The 14,002-nt window shown below is 49.2% G+C and overlaps 1 protein-coding gene across 1 annotated transcript in view; it reads right to left on the bottom strand.

Moving 5' to 3' along the window:
- LOC139268658 (protein Niban 1-like) overlaps window positions 1–14,002 on the bottom strand; it is a 196,451-nt gene that overhangs the window by 7,933 nt on the left and 174,516 nt on the right. The window contains exons 12-13 of the mRNA XM_070887176.1: window positions 12,576–12,683; window positions 7,683–7,794 (exon numbers count right to left, since the gene is read on the bottom strand). Coding sequence (XP_070743277.1) covers window positions 7,683–7,794; window positions 12,576–12,683 — 220 coding nt within the window. The remainder of the gene's footprint in view (window positions 1–7,682; window positions 7,795–12,575; window positions 12,684–14,002) is intronic.

Here is a 14,002-nt window from a genome sequence, read left to right as displayed (position 1 = left end):
GGAATAGTCAAGTCTAGAGATAACAAAGGCATAGCAGCGCATTTGGAAAATGGTGACATGATAGGTCCAAGTCAGCATGGATTTGTGAAAGGGAAATCATGCTTGACAAATCTTCTGGAATTTTTTGAGGATGTTTCCAGTAAAGTGGACAAAGGAGAACCAGTTGATGTGGTATATTTGGACTTTCAGAAGGCTTTCGACAAGGTCCCACATTAATGTGCAAAGTTAAAGCACATGGGATTGGGGGTTGTGTGCTGACGTGGATTGAGAACTGGTTGTCAGACAGGAAGCAAAGAGTAGGAGTAAATGGGTACTTTTCAGAATGGCAGGCAGTGACTAGTGGGGTACCGCAAGGTTCTGTGCTGGGGCCCCAGCTGTTTACATTGTACATTAATGATTTAGACGAGGGGATTAAATGTAGTATCTCCAAATTTGCGGATGACACTAAGTTGGGTGGCAGTGGGAGCTGCGAGGAGGATGCTATGAGGCTGCAGAGTGACTTGGATAGGTTAGGTGAGTGGGCAAATGCATGGCAGATGAAGTATAATGTGGATAAATGTGAGGTTATCCACTTTGGTGGTAAAAACAGAGAGACAGACTATTATCTGAATGGTGACAGATTAGGAAAAGGGGAGGTGCAACGAGATCTGGGTGTCATGGTACATCAGTCATTGAAGGTTGGCATGCAGGTATAGCAGGCGGTTAAGAAAGCAAATGGCATGTTGGCCTTCATAGCGAGGGGATTTGAGTACAGGGGCAGGGAGGTGTTGCTACAGTTGTACAGGACCTTGGTGAGGCCACACCTGGAGTATTGTGTACAGTTTTGGTCTCCTAACTTGAGGAAGGACATTCTTGCTATTGAGGGAGTGCAGCGAAGATTCACCAGACTGATTCCCGGGATGGTGGGACTGACCTATCAAGAAAGACTGGATCAACTGGGCTTGTATTCACTGGAGTTCAAAAGAATGAGAGGGGACCTCATAGAAACGTTTAAAATTCTGATGGGTTTAGACAGGTTAGATGCAGGAAGAATGTTCCCAATGTTGGGGAAGTCCAGAACCAGGGGTCACAGTCTAAGGATAAGGGGTAAGCCATTTAGGACCGAGATGAGGAGAAACTTCTTCACCCAGAGAGTGGTGAACCTGTGGAATTCTCTACCACAGAAAGTAGTTGAGGCCAATTCACTAAATATATTCAAAAGGGAGTTAGATGAAGTCCTTACTACTCAGGGGATCAAGGGGTATGGTGAGAAAGCAGGAAGTGGGTACTGAAGTTTCATGTTCAGCCATGAACTCATTGAATGGCGGTGCAGGCTAGAAGGGCCGAATGGCCTACTCCTGCACCTATTTTCTATGTTTCTATGTAAGAATGAGTGTTTCAGCAGCAGATGAGCTGCGGCAGGGATGGAGTTGGAAATGGAAGTTGGCGGTTTTGGTGATGGAGCGGTTATGTGGTCGGAAGCTCATCTCTGGGTCAAACACAGCACCAAGGTTGTGAACGGGGTGGCTCAGCTTCAGGCAGTGGCCGGGGAGAGGGATGGAGTTTGTGGCCAGGACCAAATCAACTGGCTTCGGTCTTCCCAATATTTAGTTGGAAGAAATTTCTGCTCATCCAATACTGGATGTCGGACAAGCAGAGTGACAAATCAGTGACAGTGGAGGGATCAAGAGAGGTGGTGGTGAGGTCATCAGCATACATGTGGAACCCGGACATGTTTTTGGATGATGTCGCCAAGGGGCGATGAGAAATAGGAGGAGGCCAAGGGATGGATCCTTGGGGTACTCCAGAGGTAATGATGCTGGAGTGGGAAGAGAATCCATTGCAGGTGGTTGTCTGGCTACGATTAGATAAGATAATGGAACCAGGCAAGTGCAGGCCCACCCAGCTGAACGACAGAGGAGAGGTATTGGAGGAGGATGGAGTGGTCAGCTGTGTCGAAGGCTGCAGGTAAATCGAGAAGGACGAAGAGGGATAGTTTACCTTTGTCACAGTCACACAGAATTTAATTTGTGACTTTGATGGGAGCCACTTGATGGGCACAGATTTGGGAGGTAACAACATGTTCAAGGACTTTGGAGAGGAAAGGGAGATTGGAGATGGGGTGGTAGTTTGCAAAGATGGAAGGTCAAGTGTGTTTTTTTTTGAAGATAGTGATTACAGCAGATTTGAAGGGGTGTGGGAGAGTACCTGAACAATGAGAACCGTTAACAATGTCAGCTAACATTGGGGCCAGGTAGGGAAGTTGGGTGGTCAGCAGTTTGGTGGGAATAGAGTCAAGGTAGCAGGAGGTGGGTCTCATGAACAAGATGAGCTTGGAAAGGGCGTGATGGGAAATGGGATTGAATCTAGAGAAAGATATGAGTTCAGGGCTAGGACAGCGGGGAACATTAGGGGAAGCGTGGCCCGCTGGGCTAGGGGTCAGGGGGGAAGTGGCAGAGGCAGCTGAACGGATAGTATCAATCTTAGAAACAAAAAGGTCCATGGACTCCTTGCACTTGTTGTTGGAAGTGAGGCTGGAGGAGGCACAGGAGGTTCATTTAAGAAAACGGTTTGTGGTGAAGAGAAGCTGGGGATTATCTTTGCATTCCAGGATGACCTATGAATAGCGAGCAGTTTTGGGAAAGGAGAGCTGGACCCGACAATGCTTTATATGGTCCAGCCAGATCAGGCGATGGATGGTTAAGTCAGTTGTCCACCATAGATATCTAAGTCTGCATCCCTTGGACTTAAGAGAACAGAGATGAGGGTCATATCAGTGGAAACGACTAAGGTGAGAGAGCGTAATGGATGTAATGGGGACAAAGACCAATGCTGGAGGAGAGGGTGTGATTGAGGAAATCGGTAGCTGCAGAAACGTTGTTGTCATGTATTCAACCAGCATTGTAACCCATGTATAATCTGACCTAAGTTGTACACTGTGAGAACAATGACCACTAGGTGGGAGACACTCCTAACCTGGACCTTCAGGGATAAAAGGGGAAGCTCCACCCCTCTTCATCACTTGAATGCTAAGGAATAAAGGAGAGGTCACAGACTGACCTTCTCTCAAGCATGGGCCTCGTGTGCATTTATACTGTATAGTAAGGACGTATCAATGGCGATGAGAAACTGGGATTTAAACCACGCGAGCATGGCCACTAGCAGAACAGACGAGAGGTACTGTGTTAAGGAATGGTTGGACAGAGATTCAACATTGTTAAAGCAGCACACAGTTCTCCAGGCAAATAAGGGCAATCGGGCATGCCCCAACATGTAGTCGAACCCAGAGGGGGAGTTCGACAGAGACAATGGCAAGCTGAACGGCGATTCACGTCATTGCAAGGGACAATGCGGCCAATAATGGGGCCATCAACACCTGTTAATGGCGCATTCAAGGACAGTCACAGGGGCAGTCAGGGACGATCGACTGGCAAGAGACCTTTTGTTTCAAACAACAGCTCATGTTGGAGGCGTGGAGGCACACACTCAGCCGGAGTTTGCAGAGATGAGCAAAGTACCTGCAGAAATTGCAGAAGTGAACGCTGGGGGAAATCGCTGGAAGCTGAAGTTCAGCGAGTTCATGTGGAGCACGTATACAGTTCATACACCAGGATGCCACCGATAATGATGAAAGTGCTCCTCAATGGCATCCCAGTATCAATTGAGCTAGACACGGGGGCCAGCCAGTCCCTGATGGGTATCAAACAGTTCGAAAAGTTGTGGGCATCCAAGGCCAGGAGGCCAAAATTATCGGCAATTGACGCACAGCTACGAACTTACACAAAGCAGATCATTCCGGTGCTAGGCAGCGCCACGGTAGTTGTGACCCACAAAGATTTGGAGAACAGGTTGCCACTCTGGATTGTCCCAGGGGACGTTCCCGCACTACTGGGGAGGAGTTGGCTTGCTGTCATGCATTGGAAATGGGGCGATGTCAATGCAATTTCCTCTGTGGAGCGAGTATCATGCTCACAGATCCTGGACAAATTTGACTCATTATTTCAACCCAGCATCGGCACTTTCATGGGGGCCAAGATAGTGATTCACATAAACCCGGACGCCAGGTCAGTACATCACAAGGCCAGAGCGGTGCCGTATGTGATGCGGGAAAAGATAGAAGGCGAATTGGACCGCCTGCTGAGGGAAGGCATCATCTCGCCAGTCGAATTCAGTGACTGGGCGAGCCCGATCGTGCCGGTGCTCAAGGCGGATGGGTCGGTCAGGACATGTGGTGATTACAAGGCCACCATCAATTGGGTGTCACTCCAAGACCAGTACCCGCTACCGAGAGCGGAGGACCTCTTTGCCACGCTATCCGGTGGCAAACTTTTTTCAAAATTGGACCTGACCTCAGCTTACATGACCCAGGAGCTGGCGAGTGAGTCGAAGAAGCTGACCACTATCACGACACACAAGGGGTTGTTTGAGTGCAACAGATGTCCATTCGGGATTCGCTCGGCCACCGCGATCTTCCAACGAAATATGGAACGCCTCCTCAAGTCGATTCCAAGGACGGTGGTTTTGCAGGACGACATCCTCATCACGGGTTACGAAACTGAAGAACACCTCCACAACCTGGAGGAGGTGCTACGCAGACTGGACCGGGTAGGGCTGCAACTGAAAAAGGCTAAGTGCGTCTTCCTAGCTCCAGAGGTAGAATTCCTGGGGATGAGGGTAGCAGCAGACGGGATCAGCCCTACTGCGTCCAAGACGGAAGTGATCCAGAGAGCACCCAGACCCCATAACACGACGGAGCTGCGTTCGTTCCTGGGGCTCCTGAACTATTTTGGTAACTTTCTTCCCAAATTGAGCACGCTGCTAGAGCCGCTACACGTGCTCCTACGCAAAGGTCGCGAATGGGTCTGGGGGGACAGCCAGGAAAGGGTTTTTAATAGAGCACGCAATTTCTTATGTTCCAACACTCTGTTAACACTATACGACCCATGTAAGAAACTTGTGTTAACGTGCGATGCGTCGTGCTATGGTGTCGGGTGTGTGTTGCAGCATGTCAATGTCAAGGGTCAGTTACAGCCGGTAGCTTATGCCTCCAGAAGTCTGTCCCAGGCAGAAAGGGGTTACGGTATATGGTAGAAAAGGAGGCGCTCGCATGTGTATATGCTGTAAAGAAAATGCACCAGTACCTGTGTGGCAGGAAATTTGAGCTGGAGACAGATCACAAACCCCTAACGTCCCTTTTGGCCGACAACAAGGCCATAAATGCAAACGCATCGGCCCGCATACAGAGGTGGGCACTCACGTTAGCCGCCTATGACTATACAATTCGACACAGACCGGGCACCGAAAACTGCGCCGATGCACTCAGCAGGCTCCCACTAGCCACCACTGAGGGGGCTACCGAGCATGCTGCTGAGATGGTCATGGCTGTTGAAGCTTTCGGAAGCGAAGGCTCACCCGTGACAGCCCGTCAGATTAAAGTCTGGACAAATAGAGACCCGCTATTGTCTCTAGTCAAGAAATGTGTCCTGAATGGGGACTGGACAGCCACGTACAGGGCATGCCCTGAGGAATTTAAACCATTTCACAGGCGCAGGGATGAACTCTCGATTCAGGCTGATTGCCTACTGTGGGGAAACCGCGTAGTCATGCCCCAGATGGGCAGAAAGGTGTTCATCAGAGAACTCCAAAATGAGCACCCGGGCATTGTCATGATGAAGGCAATTGCCAGGTCACACGTTTGGTGGCCAGGGATAGACGCAGATCTGGAACTTTGTGTTCGCAGGTGCAACACGTGTGGCCAGCTGGGCAATGCGCCCAGGGAAGCCCCCCTTAGCCCCTGGCCATGGCCCGCCAAGTCTTGGTCACGCATCCATGTGGACTACGCAGGTCCTTTCATGGGAAAAATGTTTTTGGTTGTAGTAGACACCTACTCCAAATGGATCGAGTGTGTCATTTTAAATTCAAGCACAGCCTCTGCAACGGTAGAAAGTCTACGGGCAATGTTCGCCGCCCACGGTCTACCGGACGTCTTGGTCAGCGACAATGGCCCGTGCTTCACAAGCACTGAATTCCAGGACTTCATGGCAGGCAATGGAATTAACCATGTCAGAACGGCACCGTTCAAGCCGGCCTCAAACAGCCAGGCAGAACGAGCAGTGCAGATGATCAAACAGGGGATGCTCAGAATCCAAGGGGGTTGTCTACAAACCCGCTTATCACACCTCCAGTTGGCCTATAGATCCCGACCACACTCGCTCACAGGGGTTCCACCCGCAGAGCTGCTAATGAAAAGGACGCTCAAAACCCGGCTATCCCTTATACACCCCACCATGAAAGAAATTGTCGAGAGCAGGCGCCAGCCACAATATGACAACCATGACAGGAATGCGAGGGCGCGATGTATTGATGTAAATGATCCTGTTTTTGTCCTCAACTATGCTGCAGGGCCCAAATGGCTCGCAGGCACTGTGATTGCCAAAGAGGGAAATAGGATTCTGGTAATTAAACTTACCAATGGACAAATCTGCCGCAAACACGTGGATCAAACAAAAAGGAGGTTCAGCAACCCCATAGAAGAAGCAGAGGAAGAACACGATGTAGAGTTCACTCCACCACAGGTGAACGAACACCGGAACCAAAGGGAGGAGAGCCCAATCACTGTGGGCAGTCTGGATAGGCCTGAGGCACCGCAAACAGCAGACACTCAGGCCAGCGCCCAACAACCGGAGCCCCAACTCAGGCGCTCTACAAGAGAGCGTAAACCACCAGAGAGACTCAACCTGTGATCCCAATAAGACTTTGGGGGGGAGGTGATGTCATGTATTCAACCAGCATTGTAACCAATGTATAATCTTACCTAAGTTGTACACTGTGAGAACAATGACCACTAGGTGGGAGACACTCCTAACCTGGACCTTCAGGTATAAAAGGGGAAGCTCCACCCACCTTCATCACTTGAGTGCTAAGGAATAAAGGACAGGTCACAGACTGACCTTCTCTCAAGCATGGGCCTCGTGTGCATTTATACTGTATAGTAAGGACGTATCAGTCATGATGAATGGAGGGCCAAAGGCTGGACAGCTGGGAATTTGAAAGTGCAGTGGTAAGTGACTTGAGGGAGAGTGGACACAGAAGGAAGTGGGGTTGGGAGGTGGAAGGGGGATGTGGATGGAGAGTGATACAAGTGAGTGATCAGAGATCGGTTTATTTGTGATTGACACGATGGGAGTGGCGAAGTCATGTGAGAGGACAAGGTCGATGGGGTGGCTGTGCATAGGGAAGTTTATATGGAGGCAGAGATTTAGAGAGGAAAGGAAGTCAGTGAACTCAGAGGAGAGGGAGCATGATGAGTTGAGATAGAGGTTGAAATCACAGAGGAAGAGAATGCACTTGGTGCAGAGGCTGAGGGAGGAAAGCAGTGAAGATATCTCAGTGAGAAACTTGGCATAGTACTTGGGTATCAGACAAGACCTATCCTTTATAACAGTCAATTCACAGCGTCAAACCCTCTCCTACCTACCTTAGCCTACTCTGAGCGGCATCTTGTTTTCTCTTTAATGAAAGTGAAGGAATGTTGGGTATATCTACAGGTTAAATTACAAGGCCAGATCCCACTGCTGTTTTATTGTAAGTGTTTTGATGTGTCATAAGTTTATATTCAGGATTGTTTTTGAGCTGTTAACCTTTTAGCTATTTGAAGCTGTGGCTCATTTTCTACGGTTGACTAATATGACAACATTCTTTACCTTTGACCACCTCCCTGAGAATGGTCTGAAATAAGATTTCTTCATAGATATTCTCCACTTGAACAAGTTTCGTGTAATCTGCAAAGATGTATTGTTCAAATTTCTGAAGCTCCTGTTCAAGGAGAAGACAAAGTTTAAACTCAGTTCTTTGCTGACAAACAAAATGTTTTACCTTACCATCCTTCTCCATTCAGACTTCCACTTTGTCTCTTCAGCTCTAACATAAGGTTTGTAGCCATTAAGCCAGCATGTCCTTCAAGACATAGACCATTGCTCAGAAAATCCTTCGGATTCTTGAATGTGATCTTTAAATACAGGAGTATCGAACGCGTAACCTCATCATATTTGTAGCGCAATGTGCTGATTATTGTCCTTTCCCCAGTTCCTTCCCTCACGTTCTTACTGCCAATATTATAAAGAAAAATTAGGGCAAATCAACTCAACCATTCCTTAATTTTGAGAATGACTGAAATTTAAAAAAACTTTAAAAATGCAATCTTGCAGGCCTCGAGATTGCTCAGATAGTAGGTATGACTGCTTAACTTCTGAAATTTCTCTCTTCGATTTTCACAAAATCATTAAACTATTTATTTTAACACATTGGAGGGAGGAATTTCAGATGTTAAGTTTTTGTACCTATTATCCCACAGCATAAGTTCAAAGCCATTGGGGCCGAAATTCAGGCCCGCCAGAAAGTTGGTGTACTTACGACTTTTTAAGTGTTTTTACCGTCGTCTCGGAAGAGTTCGACTCTTGATCGATATTCAGGTCTTTGTCGTTTTTGTTCGAGCAGTCTGGAAGTTGGTCATAATGGGGACGGAAGTGCGGCGGGAAGTGCTGGTGAGGGGCGGAAGTTGGGGAGGGACCGAGTCTCTGCCGCTGTCACTCAGTGGCAGAGCGGTGGTGACGTCAGTGTGCGTGTGAGTCACCACGTCTCTCCCCTCATTTAAAGGGAGAGAATCGACGATTCTTTAGGTTGGCCACTGGGCCATCAGGGAGGGTTTCGGCCAGGCCAGTGGCCTGGCACACAAACAGGGGTGCCAGGCTGCTTGTTAGCGGCCCAGCCAAACCTGGGGCCATAGATGTCCGGCCGATCGGGAGGTCGGCCGGCAAAAAAAACATGGCGGCTGCGGCAGTGCGCTCTCCACTTGAAGGGCCGTCGCGTTGCCATGGCTCGCACACAAAAAACGAGGTGCACCAACAGAAAAAGCTGTTGGGGCACCGCACGGCGGATCAAAGATTTTCTGAGGTAAATTTCGCGCGGAGTGGGATGGCGGTGCGGGAGATTGGCGGTGCGCACTTTGATGACGCGCTTGGGGCGGTCGGCAGCAGCAGGGCGGAAGTGGGGAGCACCCGAAAAATCCCCGAGTTGAATTTGGATTGTGGTGGCCAATGGACTGCAAGATGGCGGCCACTCGATTCCGCCGCATGGCCGCTGCAAAACAGCGGTAATGGGCCTTATACAGACCCTGAATTTCGGCCCCATAACATTTTAGACTTTTATGCTGAAATTAGATTTGGAGCAGTTGTCTGATTAATTGGACAGTTTAATTCTGTTTAGAATATTGTCGCACTTTGGCTAAAGAAAAAGACATTGGGCCCAAGTTTCGGCCTCAGTTGCTCCTGATTTTTAGGAGCAACTGGTGTAGAACGGAGTATCTTAGAAATTCAAATTCTCGGCATTTACTTTGCTCCAGTTCTAGCCAGTTAGAACAGTTTCACTTTGGAACAGAATTCTTTTTTCAAAAGGGGGCGTGTCCGGCCACTTACGCCTGTTTTCAAAGTTTCGGCAGTGAAAACTTACTCCAAACTAACTTAGAATGGAGTAAGTGAAGATTTTTGTACACTCGAAAAAACCTTGTCTACACTTTAGAAAATCAGGCGTAGGTTACAAATCAGGCGTAGGGAATTGGGGGGGGAGGGTTTAAAGGGAAGTTTACAAACATTAAACACTTCAGTTTTACAAATAAAGAGCCATCATCAATAATAAATGATAAAAACATCAATAAATTAATCAATAAATCAATCAAAAAAAATTAATAAGAAATAATTTTTTTTTTAAATCAATAAATAAAACATTTTCTACTTACTGACTGCAGCACCGGGGGCCCTCCAACAGCGTGCTGGGATGCCCCCCCCCCCCCCCCCCCAGTGTGTCTCTGTCAGTGTCTCTATCTCTCTGTCTGTCTGTGTGTGTCTCTCACTCTCTGTCTGTCAGTGTCTGTGTTTCTGACAGCGAGGGGAGGGGGAGGAGAGGGGGCAGGGGGAGGGGAGGGAGGGGGGCAGGGGGAGGGGAGGGAGGGAGGCAGAGGGGGAGGGAGGAAAGGGGGAGGGATGGGAGAGAAGGGGGGGAGAGAAGGGGGAGGGGGGGAGGAGGAGAAGGGGAAGGCGGGAGGAGGAGAAGGGGAAGGGGGGGAGGAGAAGGGGAAGGGGGGGAGGAGGAGAAGGAGAAGGGGAAAGGGGGGGAGAGGAGAAGGGGAAAGAGAAGGGGGGAGAAAGGAGAAGGGGGGAGAAAGGAGAAGGGGAAGAAAGGAGCAGGGGGTGAAGGAGAGTGGGGAGGAGGGTGGGAAGGGGGGGAAGGAGAAGGGAGTGGAAGGAGAAGGGGGTTGAAGGAGAGGGGGGGGGGAGGAGAAGGGGGAGGGAGGCTGAACGGGCTGGGCCCAAGACTTCGGGCAGGGCCCATCCCCAGCACCAGATTTACAGGTAGGTGGTGTTGGGTCGGGTCGGGTCTGAGGTCGGGAGCGCGGGTCGGGGGGAGCGCGGGTCGGGGTCGGAAGCTCGGGTCGGATCGGGTCTGGACCGGGGGGGGGGGAGGTTGGGAGCACGGGTTGGGTCGGGGGGGGGGGGGAGGAGGGAGGTCGGGTTGGTTCGGCGGGGAGGGAGGGAGGGAGCGCGGGTCGGGTCGGGTCGGTTCGGGTCGGGGGGGTGGGGGGGGGAAACAGAGGGAGGTCGGGTCGGTTCGTGTTGGGGGCAGGGGGAGGGAGGCCAGGTTGGGTCGGGTCGGGTCTGGGTGGTGGGGGGTGGCGGTCGGGAGCGCGGGTCGGGTCGGGTCGGGTCGGGGGGGTGGTGGGAGGGAGGTCGGTTCGGGTCGGGGGGGGGAGGGAGGGAGAGGGAGGTGAGGTTGGGTGGGAGGGGGGGAAGCGCGTGTCGGGTCCAGTCCGGGGGGTCCGGTCCGGTCCGGGGGCGGGGGGGGATGGGGGCGCGGGAGTCGGGTCGGGTCGGGTCCGGTCCGGGGGCGGGGGGTTTGAGAGAGCCAGCTGAAGGGAGGAAGCAGGAGCTAGGCGTGGGAGGTGCAGCCTGATCCACGCAGCCCCAGTGAAGCCATTCGGCCAGGGCTAGGGGCTGCGTGCTTCGGGCCCCTCCCACAGTTTTGGGCGCCTGGAGCTACTGCACATGCGCGCCCACTGTAGCGTTAGCATGTGCAGAGGTTCCGGCACTGTTTTCAGCGCAGGGATCTAGCTCCGCCCCCCCACAGCTCATGCTGCGCCGCGCCCGGCTCCAGAGGACCAGCAGGGAGCCGGAGAATACGAAAGTTTTTTTAGGCGCATTTTGTGGCGCGAAAAACGGGCGTCCAGGTCGGGGTTGCACTGTTCTAGGCGCTCTGAAACTTGTGCCCATTGATTCATAAGGACCTTACAGAGAGAACTGAGCTTAAGCTTGCAGACTGAAGATTAAAGCACCGTTTGTATTCTCAAAGTTTATTGAAGATGTAATAATAAGGTCTGGTACCAGCTCAGATTTCCTTCAACCCCACAAACTCAGTACCCCATTCCCAATTTGTACGTTTCTCTCTGTTCGATTTCAGTTGTTTTCCTTTCTTCAGGCGACTGTAGTCTGATTTTCCTTCCCTCACTCCCTATGAGGAAGCACATGTCAGGCCTCTAACCAACACCTTTCCTTGATGGCTACTATTCATCTCAGTCCCGCTGGGCTTCAGAGGTTGAAAAGAAATCCACGAGGATACCCTTCGCCATCAAATATTCTGCTAACATTCACTGCCAAGAATCACAAGTGAACAGCAATATAAACGCTACCTCCAACAATCACAGCTGCTACCCCTCCCCAGCTGCAGGCTGGTCCACTGCTCAGGTCAACAAAGAACTTCCCCTCCCCCCTCCTCCTCCTCCCACAGCAGACAAATCTTTCCCAGTCTTCAGGGAAAAGGAAATTAAAAAACAAAAAATGTGAATTCTGATTTCCAGTCAACTGTTCATGTGCAGCTGTTTGTCTCAAATTGGTGATCCTGCCCTGAAATCGCACCATGAACCCAGGTTATTAGAGCTGCTTTAACTTGAAACAGTTCTGTAACATAAATGTGACATTGGTAAAAATATACAAAAGTGAGCAGAACTAGAAGCATTCCTGAGCCCCATAATTATGCCCGTGGGATATTAGCATATGAACACTTCACATGTTTGACTGAAATTCCACTCTCCAATTTAAATGCTGGTGTTAACTCATGGGGATAGTGACTCTGTGAAAATACCAACATGAGGAATTTCAGACAAGTGTGTTAAATGTTGGTACACCAGTATCCCAAGTCATGTCAGGACCAATATTTCAACATTTTAGAAGTGATGCTTTAGAGGAGTGAATAGAGTGTTATGACATAAAAAGGTACATTTTTCCAGAGTCCACTTTGCCCTATAACGCTCTGATTCCGGTATAGAGCCTTGCTTGACGGGATTTTCCATTCCAGGAAATCGGGAGGACTGCAAATTGGTTGCGCCATGCTCCGTATCCAATTCTCCAATCTGTGCTCCTGTCAAGTCAATCTTTGTGCTGGGAGTGGAGTCTGGCAACATTGACTTTTTCATGCCCTAATACTGGATTGTATTGTTTATAATACAATTGTAATAAAACAGTTGCAATCTCTGGCAATGTGTCACTTACACGCTTATAACTTGGTGCCAATGTTTTCTGCAGGGTCGGCAATGTAATCTGCACCAGAGCTTCTTGGAACAGCTTCTTCCTGACAGTGCTACTGTCATGGTCATATTGCTGGGAAAGAAAAACGTTTTTTGAAATCTTTGTACAATCTCAAAACGTGCCATGCACAAGGCAGAATTAAGAAGTAAAGTAATGATGTTCAGTTAGAATGTTAAGATCGAAAATTTCACCACATGTTAAGCATAACCCCATTCCACACATAATCAGTAGTGAATATAAGAATTCTTATAATCATCTACAGATCTGGGTGTGGAGGTACTGGTAGAAGGGCACAGAATGCCTCTTGTGCTAGCTGGCCTGCCTGCCATTCCTCCATGGGTCCTCCCTTTTCTTCCAGACACATCAGTTCTAACGATTTCCATCAGGAGACTCATTGGTGGCAGCAATAGTGGCAGGGACAAAAATATTAATAATTTAGAATAAGTAGCACAGAGCCTCCTCATGAGTGCCTAAGTGCCAGCAGTTATAAAAAAAGTAAAGGATCCAAGAAAGGCCACAAATGCCCGAAAAGCACATACCTTTAGCATCACTAGCCCTTTAAATGAACTGCCACCTGACTCACTCCCTGCTAACTTTGAATGTCTGGCTTGCTGCACGTGCTTTGCACTAAACATCCTGCATGTCCACACATCAGGAAATTCTGTGCGTGGTATCTCTGTCCCCATTTACATACTCTAATATCTTCAATGAGAGATTACTCTGCAAATTAAGGTGTCTATTAACATAGAAACACAGGAACAGGAGTAGGCCATTCAGCCCCTTGAGCCTGTTCCAATTAGATCATGGCTAATCTGTACTTGAACCCCATTTACCCTCCTTTGGTCCGTATCCCATGATAACCTTACCCAACAAAATTCTATTGCTCTCAATCTTGAACATTTGAATTGACCCAGCATCCACAGCTATTTGGGAGAGAGTTCCAGATTTCCACTGGCCTCTGTGTGAAAAACTGCTTCCTGATTTCATTCCTAAATGGCCTGCTTTAATTTTACAATTAGGCCCCCTTATTCTGGATTCTTCCATTAGATCAGATAGTTTTCCTGCATCTACCCTCACAAATCCATTTATCTTTTTAAATACCTTGATTAGATCACCCCTCAACCTTCTAAACTCAAGGGTATTGAAGCCATTGTATGAATCTAGTGAATCTGTGCTGTACTATTGCCAAGGGCAACGTGTCCTGAAGCATCACTTTCTCACCTTTGTATTCCAACACCCCAAGATAAAGGGCAATTATCATTTTTGAATACTTTTTGTACCTGTACACTAACATTTAGTAATTTGGATACATAGATACCTAAATCCCTTTGGTCCTATACAGTTCTGAATCTCAGACCATTCACAAAATACTTTGATTTGTCTTTCTGAGA

Source organism: Pristiophorus japonicus, chromosome 8, assembly GCF_044704955.1.
Source record: "Pristiophorus japonicus isolate sPriJap1 chromosome 8, sPriJap1.hap1, whole genome shotgun sequence".
NCBI classification, from domain to species: domain Eukaryota; kingdom Metazoa; phylum Chordata; class Chondrichthyes; family Pristiophoridae; genus Pristiophorus; species Pristiophorus japonicus.
Note: the sequence above shows the minus strand (reverse complement) of the source record. Positions and strands in the feature narration are given on the sequence as shown.